General features: G+C 52.1%; 2 protein-coding genes across 4 annotated transcripts; one reads left to right on the forward strand and one right to left on the reverse strand.

Annotated features, from left to right (window-relative positions):
* Positions 1 to 1,265: 1,265 nt before the first annotated feature.
* Positions 1,266 to 7,649, forward strand: slc50a1 (solute carrier family 50 member 1). Its single transcript, XM_088620563.1, has 6 exons — positions 1,266 to 1,497; positions 3,188 to 3,265; positions 4,138 to 4,261; positions 4,370 to 4,531; positions 5,723 to 5,842; positions 6,076 to 7,649. The coding sequence occupies exons 1-6, from the start codon at positions 1,430 to 1,432 to the stop codon at positions 6,178 to 6,180; spliced, it is 657 nt and encodes a 218-aa protein (XP_088476689.1). The 5' UTR covers positions 1,266 to 1,429; the 3' UTR covers positions 6,181 to 7,649.
* Positions 7,650 to 9,266: 1,617 nt separating this feature from the next.
* dpm3 (dolichyl-phosphate mannosyltransferase subunit 3, regulatory) lies at positions 9,267 to 10,873 on the reverse strand. 3 transcript variants are annotated; one of them, XM_088620564.1, is made up of 2 exons: positions 10,691 to 10,873; positions 9,267 to 10,245 (listed from the first exon to the last, which is right to left on the reverse strand). In XM_088620564.1, the coding sequence occupies exons 1-2, from the start codon at positions 10,799 to 10,801 to the stop codon at positions 9,916 to 9,918; spliced, it is 441 nt and encodes a 146-aa protein (XP_088476690.1). In that variant the 5' UTR covers positions 10,802 to 10,873; the 3' UTR covers positions 9,267 to 9,915. The 3 variants fall into 3 exon arrangements, with proteins under 3 accessions (XP_088476690.1, XP_088476691.1, XP_088476692.1); XM_088620565.1 differs by having other exon boundaries at positions 10,672 to 10,791; XM_088620566.1 differs by having other exon boundaries at positions 10,626 to 10,704.
* Between the last annotated feature and the right edge of the window lie 4,591 nt (positions 10,874 to 15,464).

Consider the following 15,464-nt stretch of genomic DNA (forward strand, 5'->3'; position numbering starts at 1 on the left):
ATCACGTCCTCAGGAGCTTTGGGCTGTAATCATGTCCTCAGGAGCACTGCACTGTGATCATGGTCTCAGGAGCGCTGCGCTGTGATCACGTCCTCAGGAGCTCTGCGCTCTAGATATTGGCAATGTCCTCTTGATGAGCAGGGCATTGTGGGTCCTCTGCGTGTCTTTCTTTCCTGATTTTCACCTGGCTTGACTTTCAGCTCACGGGCTCAAAGTCAACGAGCTTTATTATTGTAACTGGGGAGTGACAGTGTTGTCAAAGGACCAAGAACTGGCAGACAGTTCCAATATACAAACATTATGATTAGACATCCATCCATCAATTTTCTAACCACTTTATCCGGTACTGGGTCACAGAAGCCAGTCAATCTCACAGTTTGTCTTCGGACTGTAGGAGGAAAACCAAGTGAACATGGGAGAACATGCAAACTTCACACATATAGCACCCCGGGGCCCCAGCTCCATGAGGCAGCAGCACTAACCATTGTGCCACCTTGTCGCCCAGGGTTAAAGTCAAACAGCTTTATTGATAATTAAGATAAGATAAGATCATTTTATTGGTCCCACTAACGCCTCTTCCAGCAGCAGCCTCAGCTTTCCCAGGAGTCTCCCCTCCAGGTACTGGCCAGGCTCACACTGCTGGGCTTCAGGGGGCTGCCAGTTGTGAGTTGCAGGGTGATATGGCTGCTGGCTATGGCTTTTTTATACGGTGCCCCTGGAGCAGCTGGGGTGAAGGGCCTTGCTCAGGGGCCCAACGGAGTAGGATTCCTCTGTCGGCCGCAGGAGTCGAACCAGCAACCTTCCAGCCACAGGCACAGATCATTAGCCACAATTGACAGTGATGCCAAAGCAATACCAACTAGCTAAACATTTACAGACAGACACGTGACAGATGCCAAAGCAATACCAACTAGCCAGACATTTACAACAGATAAACATCATGATCAGACATTACAAAACGTTGTTATCTGGAGATCCCACTCTATGTCCCTTACGCCAACAGGAGTCTCAGTTACTAGAGTGCATCACAGTCAGTCATGATGAGAATCCATAAGACCTTAATCGATATCCCATATTGACATCCGTATATTTTGTTTTCCTAAAAACCTATACAAGTAAGTTGATTTAGAGCGTGCGGTCGCTTTAACAGAAACAAAACAAAGGGCATTTCCGGACTACAAACGCGCTACGTCACCACTCCTTGTGTTCGATTGGATCAAAGTTGGGGATCACGCCCACCGGGTCTGACCAATGGGCTCTCCGCGTTGGGCCGACTGATTACAAACACGGAAATGGTAGCTGAGGTCTTGTTTACTGAGACACGCAGCTTGTACTTTTGGGCTCGGTGAAAAATATTATCGTTCTTCCTGTATTGTGGTCATTTCGCTATTTATTTTATATATATATATAGATCCATTTGTTGCGTTCTATGGATTTTCTTCAGCTGCTGTCATGGGCTTGCATCGTGTTTACAATATGCATGTTTTCGACCGGAGTGTGAGTATATTACAATACACTATATAGAGCCTATAAAGTCGATTCGCAACAAGCATCCAGCTTCGCCTCGCCTGTGTAACAACTCTCTGCCCGTGTTATGCGGAGTCCAGACGCTCCGAGCGCGCTTCTTCATTGTTGTGCCCGTTGCAATAGCCGCAGCAGGGCAGCTGTGCGAGTCGTGTGCGCGAATATCGAGAACGACACGGTAGTGTAGTGAGTGGGAGCGGTTGGGAACCCGGGGGCGGATGTTCGCTGTCGATTCCTGTCGGACAGGTGCGGGGAAACTGCGGCGGTCGGAGTGCTGACGCCGCCTAGAAACCGTCCCCCGGCTCCCGTCCCGCGGGGCGAACAGCACCCGACTGCAGGCGAGCGCCCGGGTTTCGGTGCACCTCAGGGGGCTTTATTGGCGTGACCGATGAGTACAATCGGTGTTGCCAACGCAAATGAAATTAACATGAAACAAAACAAAAATCTACAGACATTTACAACAAAGACATATCGTAAAATATTTTCATATACTGTAAACATATGGAACATTATTGGGAGACAGGCTCACTGTTCCTCGGGCTGTGACAGGAGATCACATACTGGGCTGCCAGTTCAACTGAGTTCCCTCCTCCCTCTCTTCTTTCCTTTACCTCAATGCACTCTCTCTCTCCATTTCTGTCACTTATCCTCCTGTCTCCCTCTCTCTCCACCTTTCATCTCCCCTCTCTCCTCTCTCTCTCTGTGTCCAAGACCAAAGACCTGATAACTGACTTCAGGACAGCCCCCCACACTCCCACCCTCACCTACACCGGGGCAGGTTCAGGGGAGCTGGTAGAACAGTACAAGTCCTTGGGGACTGTCCTGGACTCCAAGCTCAACTTCGAAGCCGACACTCGGAGAAGGCCAACAGCATCTTTTTTTTCGTAAGGAAGCTGAAGCGTTTTAAGGTCGATGATTCATTGTTGATTTCGTTCTACCGGTCCATCCGTGAATCCGTTCTCCCTTTTACCCTGATCTGCTGGTTTGGCCGCCTGGATCGGAGAGGCAAGAGCGAACCGGGCAGCCCTGTGTAAATCTGGTGCTGACCTCCCAGCCCTCTCCGCCATCTGTCGCCCACGTGTTCTGTATAAAACAAAACCCATCTGCGCTGATCCTTCACGCCCCTGTTTAATAAATGGAGGTTATAACAACAGTTCGGGAGGGATGACAACAACCAAGCTCAATCCGACTCAGCTGTCAGTGATTAGCAACCGCCCCTGACATCCAGTCCTCTCCCACACGCTATAAATACCTACGGGATCCCCATCTCTCTCTCTTGCATCCCTCTTCCTCTACAGCTGCCCCTCGGTCAGCCTGCAGGGGGGTCCTGGTCGCCTTGTCCTCTGGCTGGGAGGTCAGGCCTCAGTCAGGCGGGCTGAGCCACCACTTCGCTCCATGACTCTTTCATCTTGGGTGTGGTCATTCCTCGTGAACGTCTAGCTACTCCCATCAGAACGCAGAAACTGACTCCCCGACGCCCAAACCGACAGATTCAAGTTCTCATTCAGACCTGTTGCCATATCCTTACTTAACACTTGACCTTCTGTGTAAGTGTGTGTGTCTACTCTTGTTCCCTGTGTTTCGTTTCTTCTGTCTGTCTGCCTGTGCAGCTACACTGCTGCTGTAAAGAGAACTTTCTCTCTCTCCTTTCTCCCTTCATCAGGACAGACCTGAGGAAGATGGTGTCCTCCCGGAGCGCGGAGAATGTCCAGTTCCTCCCCTTCCTCACCACCTGCCTCAAGTAAGCGCTGCTGCCGGTGCCGCCTGCAGGGCGATCTGGGAGAGTCTGGCAGCCTGCACGCTCAGAGCTGCAGAGGGAGTGAGCGCTCTTCTCGGCTCTGACAGGGTGGGGGTGGGGTGGGGTGGGGCTGTGCAGATGCAGGAACAGGGATCGGGAATGACTGATGAGACACAAGGAAGCCGGGAACAGTTGAGGTTTTTCCCACATGTGCTGCTTTGGTTTCCTAGGAGCGATTGTATTGCGTTCACCCCACAGCTCTGCCCTGCTGGTGTTTGCCCTGGCCTGAGTGACGTCATCAGCTGAAGGCCATGCTGATCAGTTAGTAGTCTCCTGTGGGATCGGTGGAATGTTGAATGCATTGTGAACAGAAGAGAGAGTCTCTGTGCAGTCTGACCAGCGGAGTCTCTCTCTCTGTGTCTGCAGTCTGACCAGCGGAGTCTCTCTCTCTCTCTGTGTCTGCAGTCTGACCAGCAGAGTCTCTCTCTCTCTCTGTGTGCAGTCTGACCATTGGAGTCTCTCTCTCTCTCTCTCTCTCTGTGTCTGCAGTCTGACCAGCGGAGTCTCTCTCTCTCTCTGTGTGTGCAGTCTGACCAGCGGAGTCTCTCTCTCTCTCTGTGTCTGCAGTCTGACCAGCAGAGTCTCTCTCTCTCTGTGTGCAGTCTGACCATTGGAGTCTCTCTCTCTCTCTGTGTGTGTGCAGTCTGACCAGTGGAGTCTCTCTCTCTCTGTGTGTGCAGTCTGACCAGCGGAGTCTCTCTCTCTCTCTCTCTCTCTCTCTCTCTCTCTCTCTCTCTGTGTGCGCAGTCTGACCAGCGGAGTCTCTCTCTCTCTGTGTGTGCAGTCTGACCAGCGGAGTCTCTCTCTTTGTGTAGTAACCTGGGGTGGCTGTACTACGGGACTCTGAAGAAGGATGGGACGCTGATAGTTGTGAACGCCATTGGGGCTGTGCTGCAGACCCTCTACATCCTGTCCTACTACTACTACACCACCCACAGGGTGAGCAGGGCACCCTTGCTGCTGTAGTGTCACTGCGTCTCTGTGTGTGTCAGCGTGCTGCTGTGTATCAGAGGAAGGTGCTGAAGCTGTCTGTTGACTGTGTTTCAGAGGAAGGTACTGATGCTCACACTGTCCGCTGGCGGGGTGCTGTGTGGTGGGTATCTGTACTTCTCTGTGCTGGTCGGGGATGAGCACAGCAGACTGAACCAGCTGGGACTGATCTGCAGCACGGTCACTGTCAGCATGTACTTGTCCCCCCTGACGGACCTGGTAATAACCCCTCTCTTCCTGTTTATCAATTCAGTTCAACTCAAGGTGCTTTATTGGCATGGCCAATGAGTAAAATCAGTGTTACCAAAGAAAAAGAAATATGATTAACATAAAACAAAAATCTACAGACATTTACAATACAGACACATCATAGGATATTTACATATAAACATATGGAGCATTATTGAGAGACAGGCTCACTGTCTGTTCCTCGGGCTGGGACAGGAGATCACACACTGTATTATTATTATTGAGAGACAGGCTCACTGTCTGTTCCTCAGGCTGGGACAGGAGATCACACACTGTATTATTATTATTGAGAATCAGGCTCACTGTCTGTTCCTCAGGCTGGGACAGGAGATCACACACTGTATTATTATTATTGAGAGACAGGCTCACTGTCTGTTCCTCAGGCTGGGACAGGAGATCACACACTGTATTATTATTATTATTGAGAGACAGGCTCACTGTCTATTCCTCAGGCTGGGACAGGAGATCACACACTGGATTATTATTATTGAGAGACAGGCTCACTGTCTGTTCCTCAGGCTGGGACAGGAGATCACACACTGTATTATTATTATTGAGAGACAGGCTCACTGTCTGTTCCTCAGGCTGTGACAGGAGATCACACACTGTATTATTATTATTGAGAGACAGGCTCACTGTCTGTTCCTCAGGCTGGGACAGGAGATCACACACTGTATTATTATTATTATTGAGAGACAGGCTCACTGTCTGTTCCTCAGGCTGGGACAGGAGATCACACACTGTATTATTATTATTGAGAGACAGGCTCACTGTCTGTTCCTCAGGCTGGGACAGGAGATCACACACTGTATTATTATTATTATTGAGAGACAGGCTCACTGTCTATTCCTCAGGCTGGGACAGGAGATCACACACTGGATTATTATTATTGAGAGACAGGCTCACTGTCTGTTCCTCAGGCTGGGACAGGAGATCACACACTGTATTATTATTATTGAGAGACAGGCTCACTGTCTGTTCCTCAGGCTGTGACAGGAGATCACACACTGTATTATTATTATTGAGAGACAGGCTCACTGTCTGTTCCTGAGGCTGGGTCAGGAGATCACACACTGGGCTGCAGCTCTATTGAGTTCCCTCCCAGTATGACTGGGAATTGTTGTGATTCTGGCAACTCTCCCCCACCCCTTCTCTCATCAGGTCAACATTGTCCGCAGTGGCTCTGTCCGGTGTCTGTCCTTCCCTCTGACGGTGGCCACCTTCCTTACGTCCACCTCCTGGACCCTGTATGGCCTGCAGCTCCAGGACCTCTACATCATGGTGAGAGGAGACAGAGGAGAGGAGAGAGAGAGAGAGAGAGAGAGGAGGAAGAGGAGACAGAGAGAAGAAAGAGGTGGACAGGGAGGAGGAGAGAGAGGAGAAGTAGGAGGACAGGGAGGGGAGAAAGGAGCACTGGGAGGGTGAAAAGGGAGTCAGTATGGAATGACGTTGCATCAGCACTTGGAATCTAGAAGAGCTCCCGTAATATTGTTCCCTTGTCTCTGCCCTGCCAGGTGCCCAACACGCCTGGCATCATCACCAGCCTGGTGCGCTTCTGGCTGTTCTGGAGGTTCCCCATGCCCCAGGAGGAGCCGTCCTATAGGCTGCTGCAGATCTGAGGGGGCGGGGCCCAGCCTCATCATGACACTGTCACCATGGACACGGGCTGACCCGCTGGAACTGCCGAGCTGATTGCCGTGGCGACAAGGTGTTGGGAATGAGAAAGCCCAGAAAGCTACCAAAGAGATTGCATGACTGATCGGGAACACACTCGGCCCACCAGAGGGAGGACTGGCACGGCTCTCACTGACAGCACACACAGACAGAGGGGGCGCTGTTCTCCTCCTGATCCACACTACAGCCCCACAGCAGAGCTGAGGCACCAGAGGGAGGACTGGTGCAGCTCTCACTGACTGCACACACAGACACAGGGGGCGCTGTTCTCCTCCTCTGACACCTGCACTGTCAGGACAACAACTCCTCTTCCACACTGCCGCCCCACAGCAGAGCTGAGGACTGGCGCAGCTCTCACTGACAGCACACACACAGACTGCAGGAGCCCTGGACAGACACAGGGGGCGCTGTTCTCCTCCTCTGACACCCACACTGTCAGGACAACAACTCCTCTTCCACACTGCAGCCCCACAGCAGAGCTGAGGACTGACAACTCTCACTGACAGCACACACACAGACTGCAGGAGCCCTGGACAGACACAGGGGGCGCTGTTCTCCTCCTCTGACACCCACACTGTCAGGACAGCAACTCCTCTTCCACACTGCAGCCCCACAGCAGAGCTGAGGACTGACAACTCTCACTGACAGCACACACACAGACTGCAGGAGCCCTGGACAGACACAGGGGGCGCTGTTCTCCTCCTCTGACACCCACACTGTCAGGATAACAACTCCTCTTTCACACTGCAGCCCCACAGCAGAGCTGAGGCACCAGAGGGAGGACTGGTGCAGCTCTCACTGACAGCACACACACGCTGCAGGAGTCCTGGACAGACACCGGGGGCGCTGTTCTCCTCCTCTGACACCTGCACTGTCAGGACAGGAACTCCTCTTCCACACTGCAGCCCCACAGCAGAGGGAGGACTGGTGCAGCTCTCACTGACAGCACACACACACGCTGCAGGAGCCCTGGACAGACACAGGGAGGTGCTGGTTTTTCCTCCTCTCCTCAGACCACGTTTAAAAACATAGGTTGTCATGTAGTTTGCAAAACTAATTTTTGAAGTGTCAGGAGTGGAGATAAGGGGATACACTCTCTGACACACACCCTTCTGTATCAGAAAAATGCAAATATTTTTTTACTGTCTGCCTGGGGACTTCCAGTCTGCTGCTCTTGTGCCTGCAAGCCGTCTGGCATGTTTTTAAAAACGTGTTTTTAACCCACCATCTGTCTGTGTGTTCCAAAGATTCATTATTCTAAACAGATTAAATTTTTAAATATATTTTTATACTGAAAACAACAGGGCTCAGGTTTGGGGGTTTTCATTCATTTGATATGTATCAACTTTTTAGACTAGTAAATCCTTTTCAGCCTTTGAGAAACTGGTTATTAAATTTCTTTTCTGGCCATAAACCATTTTACAGTCTGGGATGTTACTGTGGAAAAACCTGTTTTCATCCTCACTGTGCCCTGGATGCCAGGTGTGAAGATACTTGATAAAGGCATTCTGATCCCTGGCAATGCTTTATCACAGAAAACAGCAACTGTAAACATGAAACCCCTAGACCACTATCTAGACTGGACCAGTGATCTCTGGACTGTAGGGTTACAGTGTGACCCAGACTGGACCAGTGATCTCTGGACTGTAGGGTTACAGTCTGACCCAGGACAGACTGGACCAGCAATCTCCAGACTGCAGGGTTACAGTCTGACCCAGGACAGACTGGACCAGCAATCTCCAGACTGCAGGGTTACAGTTTGACCCAGGACAGACTGGACCAGCAATCTCCAGACTGTAGGGGTACAGTATGACCCAGCCCAGACTGAACCAGTGATCTCTGGACTGTAGGGTTACAGTGTGACCCAGACTGGACTGTAGGGTTACAGTGTGACCCAGCCCAGATTGGACCACCGATCTCTGGACTGTAGGGTTACAGTGTGACCCAGACTGGACCAGTGATCTCTGGACTGTAGGGTTACAGTCTGACCCAGGACAGACTGGACCAGCAATCTCCAGACTGTAGGGGTACAGTATGACCCAGCCCAGACTGAACCAGTGATCTCTGGACTGTAGGGTTACAGTGTGACCCAGACTGGACCAGTGATCTCTGGACTGTACGGTTACAGTGTGACCCAGCCCAGATTGGACCACCGATCTCTGGACTGTAGGGTTAAAGTGTGACCTGGACCAGACTGGATCAGTGATCTCTGGACTGTAGGGTTACAGTGTGACCCAGCCCAGATTGGACCGCCGATCTCTGGACTGTAGGGTTAAAGTGTGACCTGGACCAGACTGGATCAGTGATCTCTGGACTGTAGGGTTACAGTGTGACCCAGACTGGACAGTAGGGTTACAGTGTGACCTGGACCAGGCTGGACCAGTGATCTCACCACAATAGTTAATGTTGCTGTTTGAGCCCCTTGATCGGCACCCTACATCACAGCTGCCTTTGAATGTTTTGTGTTTGAAATTTGTACCTGGCGACTTGGTCAGAATTATGATAGCTGCAGGAATGTGAGAGTGATTATCTGGGGGGTGTGGTGGGAGAGAGGGAGGGAATGTTGTGAGAGTGACCCCCCACAGCAGAGGGGACTGTGTCCTGCTCGATGAGAGCTTCACGTGTGGGCGGAGTGAGTGCGGCATCTCGCATGCGATCGCTGAACTGGGATATAAACGCATAATCCACAACCCAGTGCCCGGACTCGGGGAGAAGAGAAACACAGGGAGCAACAAACAGCTCTCTCAGAAGATGCTGCACAACTAGGAGCTCCATAAAGCGCCTTCTGTTCCCAGAGACTGTGTGTCAAACTGTGTCTGTCGCTCTCCTCTCTCTCTCAATCTGTTGCTCTGTCCCATCTCATCCATCTGCTCTGCAAGACAGTGATCGCTTTCTCTGACACCCCCCAAAAACAAGCCCCCCCCCGACACAGTGATCCCCTTTCTCTGACACCCCCACAAACACCCCCCCCCGACACAGCACTGGGCGTTCAGTCCCCACTCTCTCTGAAATGCACTGGGAGACGCACAGGGAGGAGGAGAATGGGCTTTATTGCAGTCACCTGCACTGTGGCGCTGTCCAGTGCACCACCAGAGGCTCAGGACTGACAGGAGACACAGCCCCGACCCCCTGCTTCCCAGTGTCAACAGAGCAGCACCCAGCTCCGTTCTCTCTCCTCGCACGGGGGGACAGGAGTGAAGGAGAGGAAACAGAGCAAGAGGAGGAGGAGGACAGGAGAGGAGCAGGGAAGGGACAGTAGTGAAAGAGAGGAGAACAGAAAGAGAAGTGAAGGAGAGGAAGAGGAGGAAAAGGACAAGAGAAAGGAGGAGAAGAAGGACAGGAGTGAAGGGGAGGAGAAAGGAGTATAGAGAAAGAGGAGTGGGAGAGAAGAGGAGAGAGGGAGGTGGGAGAGGTAAGAGAGGAGTTAGAGCAGGTGAGAGAAAGAGGAGTCAAGGATAGGAGGCACACTACAGAGGCTGGGGGAAGAGGATAGATGAGAGAGCCAAGAGGCGGGTGGGGGTGAGAGTGAGCAGATGACAAAACAAACAGCAGTAAGTCTGTAGGGTACAGATCCCGCAGCAGGTTCAGGATTCGAACAAGGACACCGTCAGTCCAGTGGTCCTCCGGCTCCAGTGCTTGGAGCCGAAATAGCAATCCAGAGCACGGCCCGTGTTTCCGGCTCAGAACCTCAGTCCCTTCCTCTGAAGGTCCACCCTGGCCTCCTGGATCTGCTCCTGCAGCTCCCGGGCAGCCTCCTTGCAGTCATTGAAAGTGGCGACTCGGTAACCGACGGTGGCCAGCGAGTAGCAGCCGAACGCCACCAGCAGGTAAACGGGCATCGGCCAGGCCACCTCCTGCCAGGCTGCCGGCAGCCTCAGGCCCAGCAGGTCAAAGGTCACTACCCCCCACAGGGCCCCGACCACAGAGATACCGAAGAGCCACTCGGCGAGCTTGGTCATGTTGGAATGTGGGATACTGGAGGTGAGTCTCACCAAGCAGGAAAACGAAACCTGGGGGATGATGATGATGATAATTATTAAAGTACCCCAGCCTCTAATTTCGTTTTATTTCGTCCAGTCTGTAACTGGACTGTTGTACGTCACGTTACTTCTACTTTAATGAATATCAAAATTCATTTTAAGCCCAGCAAAAAGAAAAACAGCCGTGATAAACACTTATAAACTAACGGATACTGGGGGGTTACGAAGTCAAAGACAAATCTGAGATATACTTTTAAGAGTACCGGTAGGTATTATTGAATGAAGACGTCGTTTTAATGGCTTTGAAGATTTCACAACACACGTACTGTTAAGCACAGCAAACCGAATACATACTGTGTAGTTACTCACGGACAATTGCCACAGTTCGAAAAATAAACGTATAATATTACCTATTATATTAATTTTAATATAAGCAGTAACGCTGTTTACGCCTACCTCGCCAGCGACAACTCACCAGTTTAATACTCAGCGCCGGATCATACGTCATCAGTGCGCGACAGTTGATGGGACTTGTATTTTTTTTTGTATGTTCCGAGACGCATACCCTGCCTCCGCCAGATAGCATTACAATCTGACAAAGCACTTCTGCTGGTACTGTGAGTGCCAGTCTGCAGTGTGCCAGCCAGGCCTTTTGTTTTTTTAAGTGATCGATCACTGAGCAGGGCCATCTGGAGGTGTGTGGAGTGTGGTGCTTTCTGTGTTTTGGGATGATTTTAAAAGGTGATAGGCAAAACAATACTCGGACAGATATAGTGTGAGACAGAGAGGAATACAGGTAGATATACAGACTGGCATGTGGGGAGTGACGGTGTGGATCTGTGCCCCTGCAGACTAACAGTCTCTGTGTTTGTGTCTCAGTAGCAGTGCCGTCCCCAGACAGGAGGGGAAGCCGGTGTTTATCAGGAAACACGCAGACGCACGGCCTCTTGCTGCTCTGAACAAAAGGAGATGTGATGTCTGTGCAGACTTGTTTGTATCTTTCCCACAGTCACCATGGGCCCTGTGCTGCGCCAGGGAAAGTTTTCACATAATACTGATGAGGACTGTGCTGCACTTTACTACACTTCTACCCTGATCTCACTGCGCTGTACTGTGCTTTTATCCTGATCTCACTGGGCTTTACTGCACTATACTGTGCTTTTATCCTGATCTCACTGGGCTGTACTGTGCTTTTACCTGGATCTCACTAGGCTCTACTGCACTGTACCGTGCTTTTACCCTGATCTCACTTGGCTTTACTGTACTGTACTGTGCTCTTACCCTGATCTCACTGGGCTTCACCACACTGTACTGTGCTTTTACCCAGATCTCAATGGGCTTGACTGCACTGTACTGTGCTTTTACCTTGATCTCACTGGGCTTTAGTGCACTGTACTGTGCTTTTACCCTGATCTCACTGGGCTTTAGTGCACTGTACTGTGCTTTTACCCTGATCTCACTGGGCTTTAGTGCACTGTACTGTGCTTTTACCCAGATCTCACTAACCAGGACCTGATGACACAGATCCACTGTTCTCAGGGAGAGGCGTGTTTTTCCACAGAAAGCCTGGGCATGTCTGTATAGGGGGCGTGTCAGAGTGCAGGAAGTGCAGTGGGTACCGTTGTGAGTACCAGTCTACCACCCAGGCCTTCTCTCTCTCTGCCAGTCTGACCCACGAGACACCAACACTGAAACACTTTCCACAATGACAGGCTCTCCATCGTGCCTCTATGTTGCCCATTTTCCTCACTTCCTCTGCCCCCCCACAATTCCTAAGTCTCTTTAGGCCCCCCTCTGTCACCTACTCCCACTCCCCCCGTCACCCCCCAACTCTGTTTAATCAGAGGAACAATAGGACTGTGAGTCCAAACAGGATACCTCTGTTTCCTGCACTGTGTCCCTGTCCCTGAGACAGCTTTCTGACACACTGGGCACAACACACACACTCAGTCTGAGACAGCCCTGCCCCTCTGACATGCTGAACACACACACACACACACACACACACACACAGTCCAAGACAGCCATGCCCCTCTGACATGCTGAACACACACAGACTGACACACTGAGTCTGACACCCTGAACACACACACTGAACACAACACACACTGGAGACAACACACACTCTGAGTCTGAGACAGCCCTGCCCCACTGACACACTAAACACACACTGAACACAGCACGCACTGGGAACAACACACCGTGAGCACAATATACACTGGGCACAACAATCACACAAAATCTGAAATAGCCCTGACCCTCTGACACATTAGGCACAACACACACTAAGTACGATATACACTAAGCACTAACACAGCACACACTGAGCACAATATACACTGGGCAGAACACACACATTAAGCACAACACACACTGAGCACAATGTACACTGGGCACAACGCTCTTGTATACTTCTGCTGGACACACCCTTCTGCCCTGTCTGCCGGCTGGCCGGTCACCCCAACACCACCCCCAGCACCCCTGGAGCTGCAGAGGGGCTCTGGGAACCTTCTCTCCCCCCGAAAAAGCAAAACAAAAACAGGCTCTTCCGTGCTCTCCTGCTTCTGTTTGTCAACTTCCTGCAAAATATCCCGACTTCCTGAGAGCCAGCGAGCAGCTGTGCACTCGCAACAGGGTCGTTAACCCCCCCCTCTACCCCGGCCCCCCCAGGAGAGAGCTGCCCTCCACCCGCCTGTCGCCCTCTCGCCCACTCGCCCCCTCACTCCCTCCCTCTCTCGCCCAGGTGTCCCGCTGGCCCCCTCCTCCTGTGAGAGCCTGTGTGAAGTCTCTTGATGTTCAGGGCCCAGAGCGCACCTGCTCCTGGCTTCCACCAGTGACCCTGAGCACCTTGTCAGCTCAGCACATTCCCCGGCCTGCTGCTCGCAGATTAACTGCCCTGCCAGACCGACACGGGCAGAGAGACGGGGTCGGAGACAGAAGAAAAGCTTAATGGGCACACACACTCTGAGGGGCACCACACAAACAGGCGCACACACACACACTCTGAGGGGCACCACACAAACAGGCACACACACACAGACACTCTGAGGGGCACCACACAAACAGGCACACACACACTCTGAGGGGCACCACACACACAAACAGGCACGCACACACACAGATACACACAATGATGTGCTCACACATAGATATGCACAGACACAATGATGTGCTCTCTCACACACACACACCGATGTGTTCACACACAGAGACGCACACACTACCGGCGTGTTGGGGAGACATGAGCGCTACAGGGGTTCGTGAAGCAGTCCTGGTCCAGCTGAGCTCTTCCGGCGAGAAACAGCTCATTATCGACTTCACTGGACCAGTTCACCCAGTTCACCCAGTTCTCCGTAAGTCCTGGAAAACGCAGCTGTCCAGAGGCTCCAGCGGGACGACCACACGCTGTCCAGGCTGGACTCCAGGCCCTACAGGAAGATTCCACAGGGCTGTTTTCACCCTGCGCAGACGACAGCTCACGCGTCAGCACGCCACCCCTGACCTGCGCTGAGGTCGGGGGCCAGCAGGTGTCCCACCAGAGAGAGTTCAGGCCAGGGGGGGTCAGAGCGGAGGGGTGAGAGTGGTGGACAGCAGGTGTCCCGCCGGAGAGAGTTCAGGTCAGGGGGTCAGAGCAGAGGGGTGAGAGTGCTAGACAGCTGGTGCAGGACACTGCAGTCCTGGCAGGTCTAATAAGAGTTCTCCTGTACCACCCACGCCGGCCAGTGCGTGAAGGATTTCCAGTTCTTTTTAACAGTAGTACAACCTGCAGTGGATCAGACTGCTGTGCACTGGGAGTCTGACTGACAGCACTGTAAAACCTGGAGTGGATCAGACTGCTGTGCACTGGGAGTCTGACTGACACCATTGTAACACCTGCAGTGGATCAGACTGCTGTGCACTGGGAGTCTGACTGCCAGCACTGTAAAACCTGGAGTGGATCAGACTGCTGTGCACTGGGAGTCTGACTGACAGTGCTGTAAAACTTGGAGTGGATCAGACTGCTGTGCACTGGGAGTCTGACTGACAGTGCTGTAACACCTGGAGTGGATCAGACTGCTGTGTACTGGGAGTCTGACTGACAGTGCTGTAACACCTGGAGTGGATCAGACTGCTGTGCACAGTACAGGAAACCTAGAGCGGATCACAGAAACATGAGAAAAGTTACAGGATAGAGGAGCTGTTTGGTTTGATTTGTGTTTGGTTTGGTTGTGCAGTTGCTGATTGATCCCAGGATCTCATCCAGATACTAGTTTAGAGTATTGTCTCCAACAGCATGTCTGGGCAGCTTGTTCCAGACTCCCACCACTCTTTGTGTAAAGATGTTAAGCCTGCAAGGCGAAAGTATGCAATAACAAGAGAAAAAACGAACTGAAGAAGCAAAGCGCCAAGTACTATACACGAGCAGCCCCACGGGCTCGACTCCTCCCCCCCTCTCCCTCGTGTAAAGTAAGGGCGACACCTAGTGGTCTATTCTGAGAACTGCCATCTTTCCCCGCAGCTCGACTTCAGTCTCATTGCAGTCTCTGCGAAGTGACAACTGTGACCATTTCCAGCTCCCTGCCCAAGAGCTCAGCCAGCTACTCGACTTCCTCAAAGTCCATTGTGTGTCAAGTATAGCCAGCAGCTTCATCACCCTGCAGTTCCCAGCTGGCAGCCCACTGAAGCCCAGCAGTGTGAGCCTGGCCAGTACCTGGAGGGGAGACCTCCTGGGAAAGCTAAGGTTGCTGCTGGAAGAGGTGTTAGTGGGGCCAGTAGGGGGCTCTCACTGCGTGGGTCCCAATGCCCCAATATAGACACTATATTGTAAAAAAGACACCGTCCTCCAGCTGAGACATAAAACCAAGGTCCTGACTCTCTGTGGTCATTAAAAATCCCAGGGTGTTTCCCGAAAAGAGTAGGGGTGTTACACCAGCGACCTGGCCAGATTTCCCCCTGGCCTCCTGATAATCCCCCTCTCTGAACTGGCTCCATCACTCTGCTCTCCTCCCACTGAGAGCTGGTATGTGGGGAGGGGACTGGTGCATCATCCAGGTGGGGCCACACACTGGAGGTGAGTCCCTGTTACCTCTATTGCCATCATTCCTGTTCCCAGACGTGTAAAACGGCCCCACTCAGCTTCTGATCCAGACCTGTTAGAATGAAGCTGTTCAGAGGAAAGGCTGGGCTGGGGAGGAGTCGGGTTCGAGAAACGGGAAAGTAGGGCTGCTCCAGCAGAGGCCCGATCTGGGCGCGGCCTGCCTGGCCAGGAC

This window comes from Lepisosteus platostomus, chromosome 26 (assembly GCF_059453375.1).
Source record: "Lepisosteus platostomus isolate fLepPlt1 chromosome 26, fLepPlt1.hap1, whole genome shotgun sequence".
Taxonomy (NCBI): Eukaryota; Metazoa; Chordata; class Actinopteri; order Semionotiformes; family Lepisosteidae; genus Lepisosteus; species Lepisosteus platostomus.